A 19,539-nucleotide genomic window follows, 5' to 3' on the forward strand; every position below is an offset into this window, starting at 1 on the left:
AACCAAGAGAACGTTGTACACAATAACAGCCATGTTGTGTGATGACTAATATTGATAAACTTAACCCTTCCTGGCAATACAAGAATCTAAGACATCTCCAGAGGCCTTGTAATGGAAAACGCTATGCACACCCAAAGAAAGAACTATGGAAGCCGAATTGCTACTTTTTTTCTCTTCTGTTGAGTTTTGTTTCCTCTTTCTGATGGTTCCTCCTGTTGGTTTTAATTTCTACTTACAACATCACTAATGTGAATATATGTTTAATATGAATGTAAATGTATGGCCTATATCAGATTATGCACCGTCTTGGGGAGGGTGATGGGGAGGAAGGGGGAGAAAAATTTTAAACTCAAAAGCATATGGAAGTGATTATTGATAAATCAAAATAAATTCATAAAAAAATCTTAAAAAAAAACAAAAAAAAAGAAATGACTTAGGGGATAGTTTCAGAAAAAAACTGAGAAGGCTTACATGGACTGATGCAAAGTGAAGTGAACAGAACCAGGAGAACATTGCACATAGTAACAGCAACGTTGTACATTGATGAACCGAAATGAACGACTTAGCTGTTCTTAGCAAGATGCAAGACGGTTCCCAATTATTTGAGATGAAAAATGCTGTCCACCTTTAGAGAAAGATCTGATGGAGTCTGAACACAGATTGAAGCCTATTTTTCTTCTCTTTTTTTTGGTCTGTTTTCTTTTGCAACCTGGTTAATATGGAAATATGGGGCAGCTAGATGGTCCAGTGGATAGAGTGGAGGATCTAGAGTCACGAAGACTCATCTCCCTGAGTTCAAATGTAGCCTCAGGCACTTAGTAGCTGTGTAATCCTGGGCAAGTCACTTAACCCTGTTTGCCTCAGTTTCCTCATCTGTAAAATGAGCTGGAGAAGGAAATGGCAGACCACTCCAGGGGTCATAAAGAGTCAGACCCAACTGAAACAGCTGAACAACATAATATGGTGGTGTGTTTTATATAACTGTACATACATAATCTGTAAATCTCAGGAAGGAGGAGAGGGGGAAGGAAGGGAGAGAATTTGGAACTCAAAATTTTTTTTTAAATGAAAGTTAAAAATTGTTTTTATATGTAATTTGAAAAAAAATAAATTTTCAGAAGAAAAAAATTTTAACTGATATAAATATAAAATCTTAAATTTGGGTTTAAAGAAATCAACTTTATCAAGTACACGATAAGCAACATTTGCAGCCAACAGCTATGTTAGAGAGACTAGAGACATTTAATGGACTGCAAGCTCAGTCTGTGTGAGCCCACAGGGTTCTATTTGAGGACGCCATCTGTGCTGATGCTCCTGCCAGTGATGCAGACATAGCACAGCCAAGCCATGTTTTGGAGGATTCTGATTCACAGCCTCTCCCAAGTTCTCTGCACCTAATCCATCGGCAGGCTGGCATTCCTCGAGTCCTACTTGATCCTGGGCTAGGCACTGAGATACAAAGTGAAAATGAGACAGTTCCTGCCCTCAAGGAGCTTGCATTCTCTGTGTAGCAAGTGTACTTTTGCAGCATGTGGGCTGTCCGGCTTTTAGGCCTCCGTAGCTGTGTGGCCAGGCCGCCTTCTTTTGAACAGAGGGAGCATTTAAGTAGCTGTAATGTGCTAAGTGTTGGAAATAGAAGAATAAAATGAAGAATGTTCCTGTCCACAGGAAGCTACAGTTTAATGGAGGAAGACCCCTCATCAGAGGAGGTTAAAAAGCACAAGGTAGATTGGAAGGCAGAACGGTCCAGGGAGTCTCGGGCTGGACCGAGTCTCGAGTAAGCATGGCTGGCGGTAGGCGCCTCCTCTACTGGGGCTTCAGGCGTTTCGAGAGTCAAGATCTAGAAAGTTCGGTGCTTCCTTGAAATAAGTGGATGATAACAAACAGTATTTCTTAATGCGAGCTTGTTGGAATGAACAAGGAATGAGTGTCGGGATGTGCTCTGTAGGAAGGGAGTGAGGAGAAAACTCTGGATTTCGGCTTAGAATGCCTGACTTCTCATCTCTGGAGAAGTAACAGTTGGTCTGGGCTTCTGTCCCACCCACACCTGCCTGAATGGGAGCCCTTCAATAGTGGCCAAGACAGGCCGTCATCCAGCCTCTCTCTCTCTGAATGGTGAGGCACTCTTGGCAGCTGCCATCTGTCATTGCCAGGTGTGTTCTCAGGACCCAGCAGAATCAGCGTCACTCCTCTTTCTCCTAACACCCCCATTCCTTTTCCTTGCCCATCCTCGCCTCCCTGCTCCAAGGTTTTGGGCTCCACGTCTTCATTCCTTCCTCTGACCTCAGGGGCTAGCCTTATCAGTGAGTTTGCTTCCCCAAAATGTGGTTCATCTGGGGGGAGTCTTCATTTTAAGACTGTAGAGCACTTTGCATATAACTTCCCAACAACCCTTTAGTGGAGGTACTCTCTCTGTACGTTTCCATTTTACAGATGAAGGGCCAAAACTAAAGGCCAGAAAAGTGGTGACTTTTGTAGGGTCACACAGCAATGTCCTATCCTAACCTCAGCCCTCCTGATTAAAGCCCAGTACTCTTACCACTGTGATCTACTGCTGACATACTTGTTTTTTCTCTTAAGGTTAGCACCACTCCATTTTCTTTGCGTGTAGTCTTCCGCTCAGGAATGGAAGGCTGTTAAGACCACAGCACACATACCTTCATGTTCAAAGGAAAGTAGAGCAAAAAGGAAGGCAGAAGCTTAGCGAGGAGGGCAGATTTGGTTAGGAAGGAGCTGGGTGACCGAGTGCTTAGAGCGCTGCACCTGGAGTCAGGAATGAATGCCTGAATTCAAATCCTGCCCCACGTAATAGCTGTAGAACCTTGAGCATGTCTCTTAACTTCTCAGCCTCAGTTTACTTATCTGTAAAATAGTTGTAAGGATTATGAGACTTCGTGTGTGTTTGCATCTATTTGTGTATAATTTCCACACTGACCGTGGTTCACCTTGGAAAGCTGAGGAGGCAAGAAGCTGGACAGAACTCAAGCTTGGAATTAGGCATGAGGCTATTTACTCATGCTTGCAGAAACGCAGGTGCATCGAGGCAGGTAGTTGGGACTCCTCTTGTGCCTTTTTGGATAAATGATGTAGGTAAGACTAATTTCCAACTATCTTTGTAGGAATGATCTGCTTTGGTTTATTCTTAGAGGCATTTTTACTCTTGCCTGACTCCAGCCTTCACTGAGCCTTTGTACTGCCTGTCATCAAAGTAGAAAAGAAATCCATGAAAACACTTGTTAAACACCTACTGTGTGCCAAGCACCTTCTCAGTTACTCTGGGGATTCCGCTAGAAGAAGTTGGCCAGTGCTCATCTCTAATGGAGAGAAACAGCCCATCTGGAGGAGTTCTGCAATGGGGTCGATGGCAAGGCCCAGAGGTCCGTAGCTCAGGGGATGACTGTAGGGCAAAATGGTGGTCCTTCATGGCATTAGGAGTCCAAGCCCTGTGAGCAGCCAAGGTAGCAGCAGAGGGAGCGTGTGCATTTTGGGATTGCAAGGAAGGAGTTGGGGTGCGGGGTGTGAAGGGAAGGAGAGGGAGATGTGTATTCAGAGAGCTGGAGCTAGTAAAACCAGGGAAAGCCTTTGTTTATCAGCCGCATGATGCTTATCTTAGGGTAAGTGTAGGATGGGGCAGCTAAGAGAGCGCAGTAGTGCACAGAGCACCAGGCCTGGAGTCAAGGAGCCTCATCTTCGTGAGTTCAAAACTGGCTCAGACAGTTCCTGGCTATGTGGCCCCAGGCAAGTTACTTCACCCTGTTTGCCTCAGTTTCCTCATCTGTCAGATGAGCTGGAGAAGGAAATGGCAAACCACTCCAATATCTTTGCCAGAAACCCCAAATGAGGCTATGAAGAGCCAGGCATGCCTGAAACAACTGAACAATAACCACAGAAATGTAGAATACTGTTGTGAGCTAGTTTTTGTGCATGGTGAAAGACTGTGAAGAGACACTATAAATCCCTTCTTGCAGCAGAATTGTAAATGAATTACTTTGCAGATCGGCAAACATTATATAAGGTTTTAAAATATTTTAATGAACTTTACTAATGTCATCAATCCTGTAACTGAGTGTGTTGGTGAGGTCTCTGTTTCAGAAAAGCAAGGATAGCCGGAATTGCAAATATAAATAAATGTGACCTCACCTTATGTAGGGATCAGTTATCCCTTAAAACCGTATAATTTGGGTTTTCTCTGTGGGTGAGTGGCCTTTCCCTTAACAGGGATGTTTCATTTCTCTCTCCCTTTCTCTTATTTATTCCACACACCTGTGTAGAACAGCTGCTGTGTACCAGACGTTGTGTAGATGCTGAGTATACAGTGAGAAAAACTGTCTTCTAGGGGCAGCTAGGTGGCGCAGTGGTAAAGCACCAGCCCTGAAGTCAGGAGGACCTGAGTTCAAAACCAGCCTCAGACACATAATAACTTACTAGCTATGTGACCCTGGGCAAGTCACTTAACCCCAATTGCCTCACCAAAAAACAAAACAAAACAAAAAAACTCTGTCTTCCTGAGTTTCGTGGGCATCTTGCATGGCACTCTTTTTTGCTGGTTGGTCATTCTTATTCTAGCTGCTTTGGTTTTGTTCATGCAAAAATGCTCAAAAAGTTTTATGCAATCAATTTTCTCTTTTGTCCCGTATGATTCATTCTTTCAACAAGTATTATTTATGTGCCTACTGTGTGTTTGGCACCAGAGATAGAGACAAAGAGAGAGCCCCTGCCCTTGACAGAGCTGAGATTCTGCAGGAGGAGAATAGGAGCTGTACCATCCATGTGTGTCCAGAGACGCTTCGGGGTGGTGCATAAATGACCACTGAGGACGTCCGATACATTTAAGTGAAAATAAAATCACGTTTGTAAAGTGCCTGGCACTTTAGTAGGCGCTTAATAAATGCTGGTTGTCCCCATGTCCTCCTGCTCCTCACGCCAAATAAAATCAGCTACTCTTGTAACACATTCAGTGCCTGTGTTGGTAAATGAACCAGCATCAGAAGAATTTGAATAGGATTGTTGACTCTGATCGAGTATTCTTTTTGTAGCGAGCTGCCATAGAGCTCACATAGAGGGGTCAAACTTTTTAAAAATCACAGTACAGGAAGATCCACTTAGTGCTACTACGAGACATGTTTTGTCTCGTAGACATCTTTGAAATCATGATTCAGATAAGACTTCGAGAATTTGCATTCCCTTACTGTGATCCTTTGTGAACATAAGATACTAGACTGTTGTTGGAATGCTGACTAAGAGAGATTTCTGGTTGGTAGAATAATCAGTTATGTCTTACTTTAAGATGTATCTCAATTGTTTGCTCTCTTTTATTTTAGGGAACCAAGGAAAGTTGTTCTTCACCGTGGCTCAACAGGCCTTGGTTTCAACATTGTAGGAGGGGAAGATGGAGAAGGAATATTTATCTCCTTTATTCTTGCTGGAGGGCCTGCTGATCTGAGTGGAGAGCTCCGCAAAGGGGACCGAATCATATCGGTAGGACTTAGAAACTAAAATCGCTTTCCCAGTTCTGGTTGTTAAGAATAGTCAGTGTTTTTAGTATAACACAGGAGGACATAGATGGGATGAGTGGAAGTTTAATATTGAGAATTTCTTCCTTAAGCACTTCATTGGAAAGAATGGTTTCTAATCATTTTGGTACTGTCTTTTTAAAAACCGTAACTCATGTAGGATGCTTTGTGGGGGGTTTTGGAGGGAGTGGGGGTCAGACGCTGAGCTAAGCATTTTACAGATATGATCTCATTTGATCCTCACAACAACCCTGATAGGTAAGTGCCGTTACTATCCCCATTTTACAGTTGAAGAAACTGAGAGAGACAGAGGTGAAGTCCTGGGACACACAGCTAGGATGTGCATTGGCTGGATTTGAACTGGAGTCTCCCTGGCTCCAGGTCCAGTGCTCTATGCACCGTGGGGCCCCCCTTATGGCCATATTTAGCAGCTTGATTACTTCTAAAAATTTATGTGCACATGTTCAGAATGTGAAAAGGAGATATTCAGAGGGTCAGTGAATCTTGGCAAGCAAGTAAGCATTGGAAAAAACAAGGCAGTTTTGGTAGGAAGTAAGGATCCTGGTGGTAGACCACAGGGTACCAGAAGGGACCTCTAATCATTTTGGTTTTCATGACTAAGTGTCAGGGCATTTGGATGAAGAGCTGGCCTTCGATTCCTGAATTCCTCAGTCAGCAGGTATAGGAATGTGTGTGAGGCACTGATCTAGGCACAAATGAGAAACTGCTTTCCCCCAAGGTGCTTAAATTCTGTTAGGGGAGATAACACGTGTGCATATAAGGGAATTTTCAAATAGGCAAAATAAACAGACTATGATACTGGGCAGTCTGACTTCACAAGCTCGGTGTGTTGGGGGAGGCCTACGAGCGCCACAGTGAGCTGGGAAGGAAGCCCAGGATGTGTGTTAAGAGGCAGAGACACAGGGTGGGCGAGGAGCAGCATGGAGGTCACCTCTCTGCCTCTGCCCTCTCCTCTCTGACCTCTTCACACCTGCAGCGGAGCCATCTCCTGGACAAGGCCGGTCCTGCCACCATCCCCCACCCTGTCTCTCTGCTCTTCACTTTCTCCTGTGTTGCTGCCATTCATGCCCATGGCTCTTAGGGAGCTGGGTTTTGTAGTGGTTGAGTGATGAGCCAGGAGACGGGAAGACCTGAGTTCAGATCGGTCTTTTAGACATTTAATAGCTGTGTGCCTCTCACAGAGTCGCTTAATATCTGTTTGCCTCTGTTTCCATAACTGTAAAACAGGAAGGATAATAATATAATAGCAATAGTAACACCTATCTCCTATGGTAGTTATAAGCATCAAATGAGCTCATGTTTTTAAAGTGCTCGGCATGGTGTCTGGCGCATTTAGTAGTTTCTTAATAAATGCTTGTTTCTTTTCTTCCTTCTCTGTCCTTAAAAAAGTCTTACTCCCTTCACCTCTCATTCTCTACATTCTGGCTTCCACCTTCATCGTTCAAAGTTTTTTGTATGGTTTTGTGGCCCCATTTCGGTTTACATTTGACACCACTAGTGTAGAAAATGAAGTGAAGAGGAGGAGTTTGGGATAAAGCTGAGGTTCTAAACCTAAGAGACTAAGAATGATGGTACCTTTGACATAGACATTAAGATTTAAAAGAAGACTAAGTCTGTTTCGGACGTGTTGAGTTGGAGATATCCACTAGGCCTTTGGTGTTGTAGGACTGGTGCTCAGAGGGAGGACCAAAAAGATAGAGCTTGAAGTCATCTACAGTCTTGGAAGTTGACCCATGGGAACAGATAAGATTGTAAGTGAGGGTCCTCAGAGAGTGGGGAAAAGAAGAGGGGGGTGGGATGTGGACACAGATGAGCCAAGAAGTCTGGAGAAGGAAGGGCTACACAGATGGATGGACCGGTGGACCGGTTCTGATGCTGAGTCCTGCCCCTTCCATAGCCATGATGGGGAAGCACCCAGGCAAGCTCAGAGACTGTGTGTTAGATGTGAGAGGAGTTACTGTAGATCAGCATTGGTGGGGGAGCTTTCCATGACAGGAATTCCCTGTGCTGGTGAGAAAACCACAAGTTCAGACCAAAGAAGGAGGGTGGGCTGGGGGATGGGAACTCTCCAGCAAGTCAGTCAGTCAGCACCATGCCCTGTGGACCAGTTCATCCAGGCACCCAGTGGTGCCTGGGAGAGCACCGAGAGGCGGGAGGATGGAGGGATAAATCTGCAGGGGATCGCTGGGAAAGTGCAGGGTTTTCGGTTGTGGAAGTAGAACAGTTGTGGGTGCAGATGAGAGAAAATGGAGGAGCTGAGAGATTGCAGCTGGAGAACGACTGGGGTCAGCAGTGTGTCGCCCCCCGGATCTCGATTGGCTGTTAAATTTGGGGAGGAAAAACTCTGGAGCAGGAGATGTGGCTGAGGGGCAGCAGCAGAGAGAGGCTGGAAGCGCTGATGAGGAGCCGGGACAAAAGAAATGGAAAGAGACGAGGCCAGGAGGATTAGGTGCCGAGCCAATCAGACGGAGGCAGAATTAGCGAGGCAACCAGACGCACAGTAGGGGTTACGGTTCAGTGGAGGCTTGGCCTCTGCTGTTTCACGTTTTTATGGGGGACGTGGATATAGGCCGAGCTGACGTGCCGGTGACACCGGACTGGGAGGGAGGGTCCAAAAACGAAATCAGGCCTCGAGGTGGATCTTGTTGTTTTGTTGTTAGGACGTCGCTTTAGTCGTGTCTGACTCTTTGTGACCCCATTTAGAGTTTTCTTGGCAAAGAGTGAGTTGTCATTTCCCTCTCCATCTCATTTTACAGATGAGGAAACTGAGGCATATAGAAGTTTAGTGACTTGTCTCCCACAATTAGTAAGTGTCTAGATTTGAACCCGGGTCCTCCTGTGACTCTAGGCCTTGCGTTGTGTCATGCAGTTCTATCCTTCTAGCATGCACCACCTAGCTGCCCTGAGCTGAATCTAGTAAGATGAAGTTCAGTAGGGAAAAATGTAAAGTCTTGGACTTGGGTGCCAAGCATCAAACCATTTCTTTGTATCTTCAGTGCCTGGCACACAAGTGGCACTTAATAAATGCTTGCTGATTGACGAATCTCTTTTCTGAGAGTAGTTGCTGAATGGAATCCCTGCTTCTCTTGTTCCTTTGGTCCCATCATTCTAACCTGTCTTTTTAGATCCCGATTCTCATCTACTGCATTAGGTTAGTTTTCCCTCCAAAGTTTGGAGTTTTATTAAAGGAATTTGTTCTGTGAGGTTTGTGTTCAGTCAAAGGGCTGCACTTGAGGACCTAGAGGTCCACGTACAGCCTCGAGTCTGCAGGTACCCCACCCTTGCTCCAAACCTAGTGTCCAGCCAGCCCAGCAGGCCTGCATGTGGGGGTTTTGTCCCAATCCCTGATCAAAACAAAGACGACAAAGCCAGAGCCAGATGCCTGGGTCCTCTCTTACACCTCCCCACACACGGGCAGTATCTTCCATCTCGTGCAAGGGCATGTTGGAGACTTGGTCAGAGGCTTTGAAATCCAACACACCCAATGGTGACGTTATCCCTGTTGACCAAGCTAATCGTTGCTAGAGGAAAGGCAGTTGTTTGTGACCCTTGAACTTCCTCCTACTTGGGAGCTGGGAGGAAGAAGAAGGAATCAGAGAGACAGAGAAGTGATAGGATGCTAAAGATAACTTATTGTTTGGATAAGTGAATAATTGGTGTGCTAACTTAAGAGGATTTGGGGCAGTTGCTTTCCTGTTTTTTCTGGAGAAGATGGCCAACTTTCATGAAATCTGGGAGATGTGGGTGAGGTGAGGAGGAACGGTATAAGAGGCAGTAACTTAGAGACCCATGCTGAACAGTAAGTGGTGGTTTAGAGTAACAATATATTGTTGCTTACTTTCAAGTTAGGAAATGTTTTCAGTGGATATAATGAGTGAAACAAGTTTTCATGACTTGTCTATGTTAAAAGCGTGTCTTGTTCTGATTGCCAATGGTCATCATTCTTGTCTCTCAAGATGACATCTCTTGTTTGATTTCCAGGTAAATAGTGTTGATCTCAGAGCGGCCACGCATGAACAGGCGGCAGCGACTCTGAAAAATGCTGGCCAGGCTGTCACAATTGTGGCCCAGTATCGACCTGAAGGTAAAAAAGCTGTGCCTTCTCCACCTGGAATTATTCCATTTTTCCACGAAATAAGAATTGGCAAAGTGAAAACAAAACAATCGCTTTTTGTGGGTATGATGATTTATTTAGAGAACCCTAAAGAGACAAATAAAAATTAGTTGAAAAAATTAATAAATGAAGCAGAATTGCAGGACATGCAGTCTATCCACAGACATCATCAGCATCTCTGTACAATTCCAACAAAATGCAGTAGGAAGAACTGGAAAGAGCAATTCCATTACAGATATTCCAGATAACAACAGAATGTATAAAACACTCAGGCGTCTCCCTGCCAGCATACATGTAGGAATAAATTTAATACAACTATAGAACACTCTTCCGAAATAAAGACAAACCTAAATAACTAAAGCAGTAAGTTGGTCAAGACAATATAGTGAAAATGACAGTAACTGTCATTCGTACCATCAGAGGATTATTTTATGGAGCTAGAAAAAAATGGCAGTTTATCTGGAGAAAGAAGAAAAAGGTCAAGGGAATTCGTGGGGGGAGTAGAAAAAGAGGGGCCTCGGATCTCCAGTTCTCCCACCGCACAGTAACCATCAGAACAGTTTGTACTGGTCAAAGATGGCGAACTCAGCCAGTAGAACCAAAGCCTCTGGCGTCCAGCAAGCCTGAAGACCTCCGTTCCTGGAGTCCGGACTTGCTGTTTGACCAAACCTTCCAGAAGTCTCCAAAGCGTTCTGGCAGAAACTGATTATAGATTAATTTCTCCTACAGCAACCCTAACCATGCTATGATAAACTGCCCGTTGCTCCATGATGTAAAAAGAGGCATCATAAGCAACTTAGATGAACTTTCAGATCTGTAGTTGGAGGAAAAGTTTTTGACCAAACAAGGGACAGAGAGGATTAAATGGATTGTTTTGATCAAATAAAATTTTAAAGTTGCTGGACAGACAAAACCAATATTTAAATATTTTGGCCACTTTATGAGAACATGGAGCTCATTGGAAAAGACCGTGACGTTGGGAACGATTGAACGCAAAAGGAGAAGGGGATGGCAGAGGATGAGATGGAGAGATGGTGTCGTGGAAACAATGAACATGAACTTGGACAGACTTCCAAAGGTAGCGGAGGATAGCAGGGCCCCGTGCACTGTGATCCATGGGGTCATGAGCAGCTGAACAATAACAAAAACATAATGACATCTCTGCTTCTTAAATGCCAGTCTGGCTGGAGAGTGAGAGAGCTATATTCTCAGAACTTCCCAGATTAATTGTGGATAAACCTTTTAATCATTAGAGTAACAGCTAGTAGTAAAAGCACATTTTTGCCAAAAATACCCTTTCTGAAGTAAAAATGTCCAGGACAGAGGTCCCTTTTCCTGTCTTGTAAGAGCCTGTAACTCTCAGAACCATGTCTTTGTTCCTTTCTGTGCTCTCTGTTTATGTGTGAGCATGGTCCTCATTGATATTTTAGTCTGGACAGCAGACCTGTCCGCCAGAAAATTCCAAAATTGTCCTAGATGGGCCTGGATGTCTTTTACAATCAATATGGAATGAAACTCTTTTAGCGTTTGGAGTTTCCTCTTCCTTTAATATGTATTTCTCAGATGTGTTTTAATAAATTATAGATAAATCAGGAGCCAGAGCTGAAAAAGAAGGAAAACCCTGGAACTTGCAGTAGTATTTCCAAGCAGTCAGGTGTCATGGATGTAACCTCCAAAATCCTGAAGAGGCAAAAAAAGGAGAGGATCGGGAAAACCTCTTCAAGATGCTGGTGAATGTGATCACCCAGAAGGCAGAGACATCAGAGGGTCTTGACCATGGCGGCCCTCCTCCCCAGGGGGATTGACTTTATTGGACTCTCCAAAACGTGTTCCCCTTGGCCTGTTCTTTGTAGCGTTGGGGGCCTTGCCTGCCCTTGCTTCCTTTATCTGAGTGGCCACAAACCTCCTAGCAAACTGGGGTTTTTCAGAAGTAGCGCTACTGATCAGTGCACCCAATGCTCATGGAAGCTCACCTCAGACTTGTCGGCGTAGCAGTGAGTTTTTGCTTTTCTGGGTCCAGGAGGCCCTTCTGGACAGGTAGCCAGCACCTGGCCCCATCTCTAAAGACCACAAGGACGGGAATGGAAACAGCTTCTGGCCCTTTAGAGGCATCTGATAGGAGTGTCCCCAGAGAAAGCACCAGTGTAGGGACAGCTAGGTGGCGCAGTGCATAGAGCTCCAGCCCTGGAGTCAGGAGGACACGAGTTCAAATCTGGCCTCAGACACTTGACACTTAACTAGCTGTGTGACCCTGGGCAAGTCACTTAACCGCAATTGCCTCACCAAAAATCAAAAAAAAAAAGAAAGCACCTGTGTTGACTTTACTGTGCAGTATTGTGCTCTCTCTCTCACTTCTGCCCCTCGGCTCTGCACTTGGTGGCCTCCCACCCCCGAATCCCCTCCTCCCCACACGCACGATAAAGCAGCGACTCTCTAAGTGGGAGCAGAAGAAGCTGCCAGATCTGGGGCTTGGCTTAAACTCCAGCACCACGAGAGAAGAGCTCTGCTCTGCCCACTTGTGTGTCTGGCTCCTGCGTCCCGGCTTCCTTCTGTCCTCGTGTCTGTCCCTGGCCCCCACAAGGATGGCTCCAGCCTGTGCATTCCTCCTGCTGGTCTTGCTTCTCTGTCCCCAGCCCCACATGTGTTCATAGGCAAATGACCTGCCTCCCTTGGTCTCCATGTCCGCGGGCAAATTCACATGATGTAAAAACTGTTTTATGTAGAGGTCTGAGGAACGGTCCACTTACATGAAGGGAGATCTGTCTGTATGCACAAGTCGGTGCATGTTTATTTCATGCCTGTGGCATGCCAGGCACTGTGCGAAGCACTGAGGAGACACCCCTTCCCTCAAGGATCTCACAGTCTCCTAGCCAGAGTCAGGCTGCATAGAGCCAGGGAGAGATTGGAAAGTGTGAGCAGGAGGAAGGCTTTCTGTAGAAAGTGGCTTCAGACTCAAACCAAGACAGGAAACCAAAAATGAACATTATCTGCATTGCGTGTTTGTTTGTTTTGTTGAACACTTCCCAATTAGATTTTCGCCTGGGGCTATACTCCTGCCCCACCAACACCACCATGGAGATGAGTTGTTAGCAGGGGTGTGAGTGTTCCAGGCGTGGGAGACAGCCGGGGCCAAGGCCGGGAGGCAGGGGATGGAGGGCTCCGGGTGTGTAGGAGGGCCGGTTTGGCCGGGTCACAGAGCTCGAGAATAGCACTGTTCAGCAAAGTCAGAGTGTGCACATTAAGTGGTTAAGAAACAGCCTTGGAGGGGCAGCTAGGTGGCGTAGTGGATAGAGCACCAGCCCTGAAGTCAGGAGGACCTGAGTTCAAATCCAGCCTCAGACTGAACATTTGACACTTACTAGCTGTGTGACCCTGGGCAAGTCACTTAACCCCAATTGCCCCAAAAAAAAACAAAAACGAAGAAACAGGCTTGGAGTAATAGTTAATATTTGAAAAGATTGTCCGGGGCAGATTGATTCTGGATGAATTTGATGAAGAGCTCAGTTCAACCCCTCTTTCGCGAATTTACAAAATGATGCCTTGGATTTGGCCTCATTACAGCATAGAGGGGGCCTGGGTCTGAAAACCTGTGTCAGAGAGACACGAGCCCTGGCATCTGTTAGTAACCCAACCCCCACGCGCCTTGGCTTGTCATCCAAGGTCCGGTCTAGGCACATCCCTCGTCAGCAGGCTTGCGGCCACTCCTGATGCCCCTCAGTGAAGGTGTGGGCTCTGGCTGTCTGGCCCTACGTGGGATTTTCCCCGAGAGAACAGAAGCTCCTTGCGGGTGGCAGTGTAAGCATTTTGGATTTTTTTTCCTTTGCTTGGCCATTGACCTGACAGATGATTATAGTACTTAGGCGTTTTGTATTTGTCGAACTCTTAGAAAGTTACTGTCAGAAAACACCCTTTTCTCTTCCCTACCAACAGAGTATAGTCGTTTTGAAGCAAAGATCCATGACTTACGGGAGCAGATGATGAACTGCAGCCTCAGCTCTGGGTCAGGGTCCCTGAGAACCAGCCAGAAGCGATCCCTCTACGTCAGGCAAGTGTCCAGTCACTCCTCATTTCTGTGGGAGTCCCCTCTTCAACGCCTTGTTCTGTGCCTGGCGACACTCGCTGGGGTCCTGACTTTTTGAGGGCGAGGATTCTGGAGAAAGGAAGTCACCTGCTACATGAAGCAGGTGCTCCTCCTTCTTGTTGATTCCCTGGGATGATCTGTGGTGTAGGTAGCCCAGCCTCGGCCGTGTCTCGTGATTGTACACAGACAGATGGCCAGTTGTGCTCAGTCAGTGGCCTGATGACTGTGGACTGGAAACTTCTTTGGGGGCTAGGTGCCAGGGATGACTTAGAACGTAATGTGTGCCTGCCGCTGCCGTGTGGGGAGGCATCCTGGATGAGGCCGGGCTTTAAATGCTTAGCAGAGGGGCTTCTGTTGGGGGTCCTCAGCTGCTCCCCAGGCTGGGCAGAGCCCCCGGGGGCTGTTCATTGTGACGACTGGCATTGATTCGGGGAGTCCTGTGTGCAGACAAGACAGGAGCGAGACGGTGCCTGCCCTCGAGGTTGAATCTCACAGGGAGGCAGTGCCACATGGCAGTGTCTAGTGAGCTCTTCCAGGGTCCGGCCGGGTGCGTATTTGGAGCTGGGGGATGGGAATGGGCCTCGTGGGGCAGGATTTGTTGGCCAGAGAAGAAAGGTGAGCACACCTACACTTTGGTGGCTGCGTGAGGATGGCTTCCTGCGGCCAGCCAGGGTCGGGGTGGGTGATGCCAACAGTGCTGTTTGGCACAGGGGACACACCCGAGCTGTTGGGACGTCTCGGTCTAGATCTCAGCAACCCAGGAAGAGGAGTGCATTTGTGGTGAAGGGGGGTTGTTCTGTTTGAGATCTGTTGGGTTTGGGCTGGCTCTGGAGGCCATTTGTAATGGAAGTCTGGAGCTCTGGAGACAGCCTAGGATGACTGTGAGACTCCCAGACGGGGAGCACGGAGAGATGCTTCTCCAGTCAAGAGCCTCAGTTAGGAAGAGATTGAGGAAGGCCCCTCAGAGCTGTTGTGGAGGCAGCCGGGGCACCAGCAGGGCTTCCCCGGGGTGATGTCGGCCAAGAGCTGGAGAAGGTAGCAGGGTCCGCAAAGGCTTTTCAGGACGGAAAGATTAGAGAGAGTGACGTGACGCCACCCCAGAGAGGAGTAAGGGGGCCCAGTCGGTCCCTGCCTTCTGGTTGCCTTGCAGTCAGGCCGGTGCCATTTGCAAGCTTATAGAGGAAAAATTAAATTCTGTTAGTGGGGAGAGAGTCAGGAAGACCTGGGTTCGAATCCTGCCACATCAGTTAGTCATTGAACTTCTCCAAGCCTCAGTTTCTCCTGTCAGAGGGGGTTTCCAGGACCTGTGGCCTTTCTCTCCCGAGGTGGTTGTGAGCAGGCAGCAGTGATAGTCTCTAGCATTTTCTGGAGCGTTTTACAGTCATTCTCTCTGGAGCCTCACCGCCACCCTTTGGGGCTGGTGCTGAGAGGACCACCTCTACACAGAAGAGGAGACTGAGGCTCAGGGTGGTGAAGGGAGGGTAAATGGCTGGCCCCATTAGGCCAGATTGCCCATCACTGCACAAATGAGTGTTGGGGGAGTGAGTGCCGTGGGCGGCCTTCGGCTCCATAGAAGTAGTGTTGCTGTCCTTCACGTTCCCCAGAAACGTGTGCTCCTTTGCTAGTGTTCTGCTGGGCAGAGCTCTAGGTGAGCAGAGTTGGTCAGTCAGCTTTTCTCAAGCCGCCTCCCTCAGGGCCAGCCCCTGCCACCATTGGAACGAAAGCTTTCTGTGTTCCTCCTGCCCCTTTCAGTCCTTTCATGCCTTGGCAAACGCCTCGATTCCATGCTAACCCTGCGGCCACATTAGGACCACCCCGGACTTCGGTGGCCAACCGGCTGGAGACAGGCTCCAGGTCTGCCCCTCGTTTGGGCCGTAGGTGCGGCAGCTCTGAGGACGGCTGGCCAGAAGCTGCCCACTTTTTACCTCTCTTTACCTCTCTCTGCCTGATGCAACCTTTGAGCACAGGGAGCAGTGGAGGGAACTGGCCTGCTCTGTTCAAGGTGGGCTCTGAAAGAGGGAGTGGGGAGGCCAGGTGCGAAGGGGCTTGTCTGAACCATGAGGTCGTTATTGGGAAGAGAGAGTGGGGAGTCCTCAGCTGGTCTGCAGGAGTTACAAGGATCCTCTTCCCACGTAGGAATGTGAAGCAGAAACCAAGGGACAAACAATCCGAGTGTTAGGAAAATGACCTCGGTTTATCCTCTCCGGTGAGGCATCAGGACCTTGTAATCATGCTTGTGGTTTTTCTCTTGGGATTTGACTTGGGAATTGCTAACTCAGATTCTCTGGGGGAGGGAGGATTAAATTCTTAGTGCCCAAAAGTGTTAGCAAAGAAAGAAGACCTATTTCTTAATGTATCTGCATATAAATGCCTGTGTGCATATAGGTCTCTGTCTTTCTATCTGTCTGTCCATTATTCTGTAGCTATTTACATTCCCCAGAGTGAGAAAAGAAAGATAGCATCGATCATTACAGAATTCTAAAAAGCATGAGTCTGTCCTTAGACACATAGGAAAGGCTGCAGAACTCGAGACCAGACCCTCGAGAAAACGGGGCAGCAGTCCGAGGGGTGTTGGCCACCACACTTTCTGATACAACAGCACTTCTGTGTTAGGGACAGCATTGACATGACACCCGGGTGTTAGCTGCCCTTCCTGCTTGACTCAGCATGTAATTGTTCTTCTGAATCTTAGAGCCCTTTTTGATTATGACAAGACTAAAGACAGTGGCCTTCCAAGTCAAGGATTGAATTTCAAGTTTGGAGATATCCTTCATGTTATCAACGCTTCTGATGACGAATGGTGGCAAGCCAGGCAAGTGACGCCGGATGGGGAGAGTGATGAAGTCGGCGTGATTCCCAGTAAACGAAGGTAATCTTTCTTCTGTTGAATCTTTTCTGCATCCATATTTTAAAGTCTGGTGCCATGAGCAAGTAAAGATCTTTAGCCCAACTTTCATTTTCCCTTTGAATTGGTGATTTCCTAAGAAGCAAGTATATCTTTATATGTGACATGGCAGTAAGCAGTCTTGGGGGGGATTTTGGCAGCACCGGCAGGGGTGGCTTTGAATGTCACAGCTGATAGAGTCGTGGGGGTATGAGGGAAGAAGTGCAGAGCTCCCTCACCTGGGATGAGACTTAGCACGTGAACCCTTCTTAAGCTGTAGCTTGGCACAGTTAGCCAAGGTCAGTGAAGGCCTGGTTGGAGCCCTGCCCTCCAGGAGCTTACGCACACACGTGTGCATTCATATACATGCATGCATATATCCACATACCTTCATTTATTGGTGTCATCTGCATACTTCAATAATCATTGCAAACATGCTGCCGTTGATAATGGGTATTCCCTTCAGTGATCCAGATTCTGAATCAGTCAGTCAGTAGACGTTTAAATGCCTATTGTGTTCCAGGATCACAATGGCTGTTGGAGAGAGCGCATGGTGGAGAGAAGGCCCAGTCCCAGGGCAGAGGGGAGTGCTTGTGGTCACTCACAGACCAGAGCACAGGCCAGGAGAGGAGTAAACACCTCTCCTTAGATCATAGCACCTCGGAAAAACTGAAAACTTACAGGTCCCTAGAAGTATCTCACGGTGAGCGAGAAGCGTGGGCCAGCCCCAGGGCAGTGGCTGCCGACTCTGACTGCAGCAGCCGTTCTGATCTTTCTCAGCCCCCTAGGTCACTCAGAACATGTGGGCTGTGAGCCATGTGGGCCTTCTTCCTCCTTCTCTTCTTTGCCTATATAATCTCTTTCTCTCTGTCCTAATAATGAGAAAGGTCTTAGGAGTTACAAGGATCCTCTTCCCATGTAGGAATGTAAACAGTTTAACCTTATTAAGTCTCTTATGATTGCCCTTTCCTGTTTACCTTTTTATGCTTCTCTTAAGTTTTATATTTGAAAGTCAAATTTTCTATTCAGCTCTGGTTTTTTCACCGGGAATACTTGAAATCCCTCTATCTCATTGAATATACATTTTTCCCTTCATGGATTATACTCAGTTTTTCTCAAAGTGTGAGTTGAATATGAAGGGATGCTGTATATGAATATCACGAAAGCCCTGGAACTGTGAGGAGGGTCCCCGGTCCCCTGTGGCCACAAGCTCTGGTGTGCCGGTGCTCCTCCTCGCCCTGGGACTGCCACCCAGGACTGCGACCTGGATCTGAGTATGGGCAAAGCAACAGAGGCCTGCCTCAGTGCTCGTAATCTTGTGAGCAGTTGTTTGACCCCTTGCCATCTGGGCTGTGGAAGCAGCCGTTACCAACTCAGTGGCTCCCAGGATGCTCCTGGTTTGCTGGGGCCTGGTCTGCTCTGGAGCCAGGTCTGCGTGGATGAGGCCTGCACTAAACAACGTTCCACTCTTACCTCAATGCATCAGACTGTTCCTGCCAACCTTCTAAGTTGTATTTGGCTGGAAAATTATTTCATCCCTTCTTTTGGGGGGTTCTGCCACTCCAGAATTTGTTTTAAGGCATTATTTAAAGATGTTTGGAGGGGTTTTGGGAAGAGTTCAGACAAGTCCCTGCCTTTTCTCTGCCATCTGGGCTCTGTCTGTTCCATACTTTGTATAAGATGGTGTAGACTGTAGGCTCTTAGTGTGACCCCAAGGCCACCCAGATAAGATACTTGAGATGGACAGAATATATATGTAAAATACACTGGATTTTGAAATCGTTTTTGGATGGTTTTGTTTGAGGAGCTTCTTAAAGCACCGTGGACTTATTAAAGAAAAGAACAGCACTTTTCAGTAATTTAAATTATTTTGCTTGGAGGTTCAAATGTTATTGTTACTATTTGGAAGTACGTTGTTAGGAAAATGCTGCTCTGTCGGGGTATCTGATCTGGTGATTGATCTTAAACATGACTCTGGAGATAGGTGGAAGATGGAATCATTTTTGGGTGCTTTTTCCGCAGAGTTGAGAAGAAAGAACGAGCCCGGTTAAAAACAGTGAAATTCAATTCTAAAACAAGAGGAGATAAAGGGGTAAGTGTGAAATCTTGATATTTTGAAAATTGCAGTGACAATACATTTGGACAATAATTACTTTATATTATCTTGGTTGAGCTGGATTGTTAAATTAAGGGTGATCTTTTTGTCAAAAGACTCATGATTATCTTCTGTCTTTTAGAAACAAGTATGGCTTCCCCAAAATTATGTTGACTGAAAATATTCTTAGCAGCATCCTTTCGGTAAAAGGTCTTTTTTCTGAATGAGACAGATGTCATCCTGTCTCAAACTGCCATCTGGTAACAATCACTTGGACCAGAATTCTTTGGCATCGTCATCACTACTAATGGTCCATGATTACATGTGAACCTTTTGAGAGGGTCAAAAAACCTCACACCCTAAGGCCATAAAGTGATGGATCATTCTGTGTAAATTCAGAGGACTACTCTCCTGGTTACTTCCCCTTCCTTGTTTCCTTCCCCCCCCCCCCCCATTTTTTTCTAAGATCACTTCAGGTGTTTTGTCCCTGTTGTTCAAACATGTTTGCAGATTTTTTCAGTCTTGTTTTGGAAGTCTGCACTTCTCAGATGCTCTGAGCTACGTATGATTGGGGTGTGATAAATATCCAAAGAGGATCACTGAGGTCCTCCTGCCTTGGTCATAATTAGAACCCACAGCCCTCATCCTTTTCTGCCTGCTGCAGTGACACGCACAGGTAAAGGTTGTCGTAGAAATGTGATTGGGATCGGGGCAGAGTGTAGGGGTCGGCGAGGACTGATGCACTTTTCAGGCTCCCCAAAAGCCAACCATTTGGTTAACACTGGTGGAGACTTGGACTGAGACCTTTACAGAAAGCAGGTGGATTATTTC

The 19,539-nt window shown here is 46.7% G+C and overlaps 1 protein-coding gene across 10 annotated transcripts in view; it reads left to right on the plus strand.

The window, feature by feature from the left end:
- Positions 1–19,539, plus strand: part of DLG1 (discs large MAGUK scaffold protein 1) — a 228,090-nt gene that overhangs the window by 187,258 nt on the left and 21,293 nt on the right. For all 10 annotated transcript variants that reach the window (XM_027848791.1, XM_027848793.1, XM_027848795.1 and 7 more), the window contains 5 exons: positions 5,322–5,478; positions 9,516–9,618; positions 13,579–13,693; positions 16,422–16,598; positions 18,636–18,705. In XM_027848791.1, coding sequence (XP_027704592.1) covers positions 5,322–5,478; positions 9,516–9,618; positions 13,579–13,693; positions 16,422–16,598; positions 18,636–18,705 — 622 coding nt within the window. The remainder of the gene's footprint in view (positions 1–5,321; positions 5,479–9,515; positions 9,619–13,578; positions 13,694–16,421; positions 16,599–18,635; positions 18,706–19,539) is intronic.

This window comes from Vombatus ursinus, unplaced genomic scaffold (assembly GCF_900497805.2).
Source record: "Vombatus ursinus unplaced genomic scaffold, bare-nosed wombat genome assembly UNPS02006874.1, whole genome shotgun sequence".
Lineage (NCBI taxonomy): Eukaryota > Metazoa > Chordata > Mammalia > Diprotodontia > Vombatidae > Vombatus > Vombatus ursinus.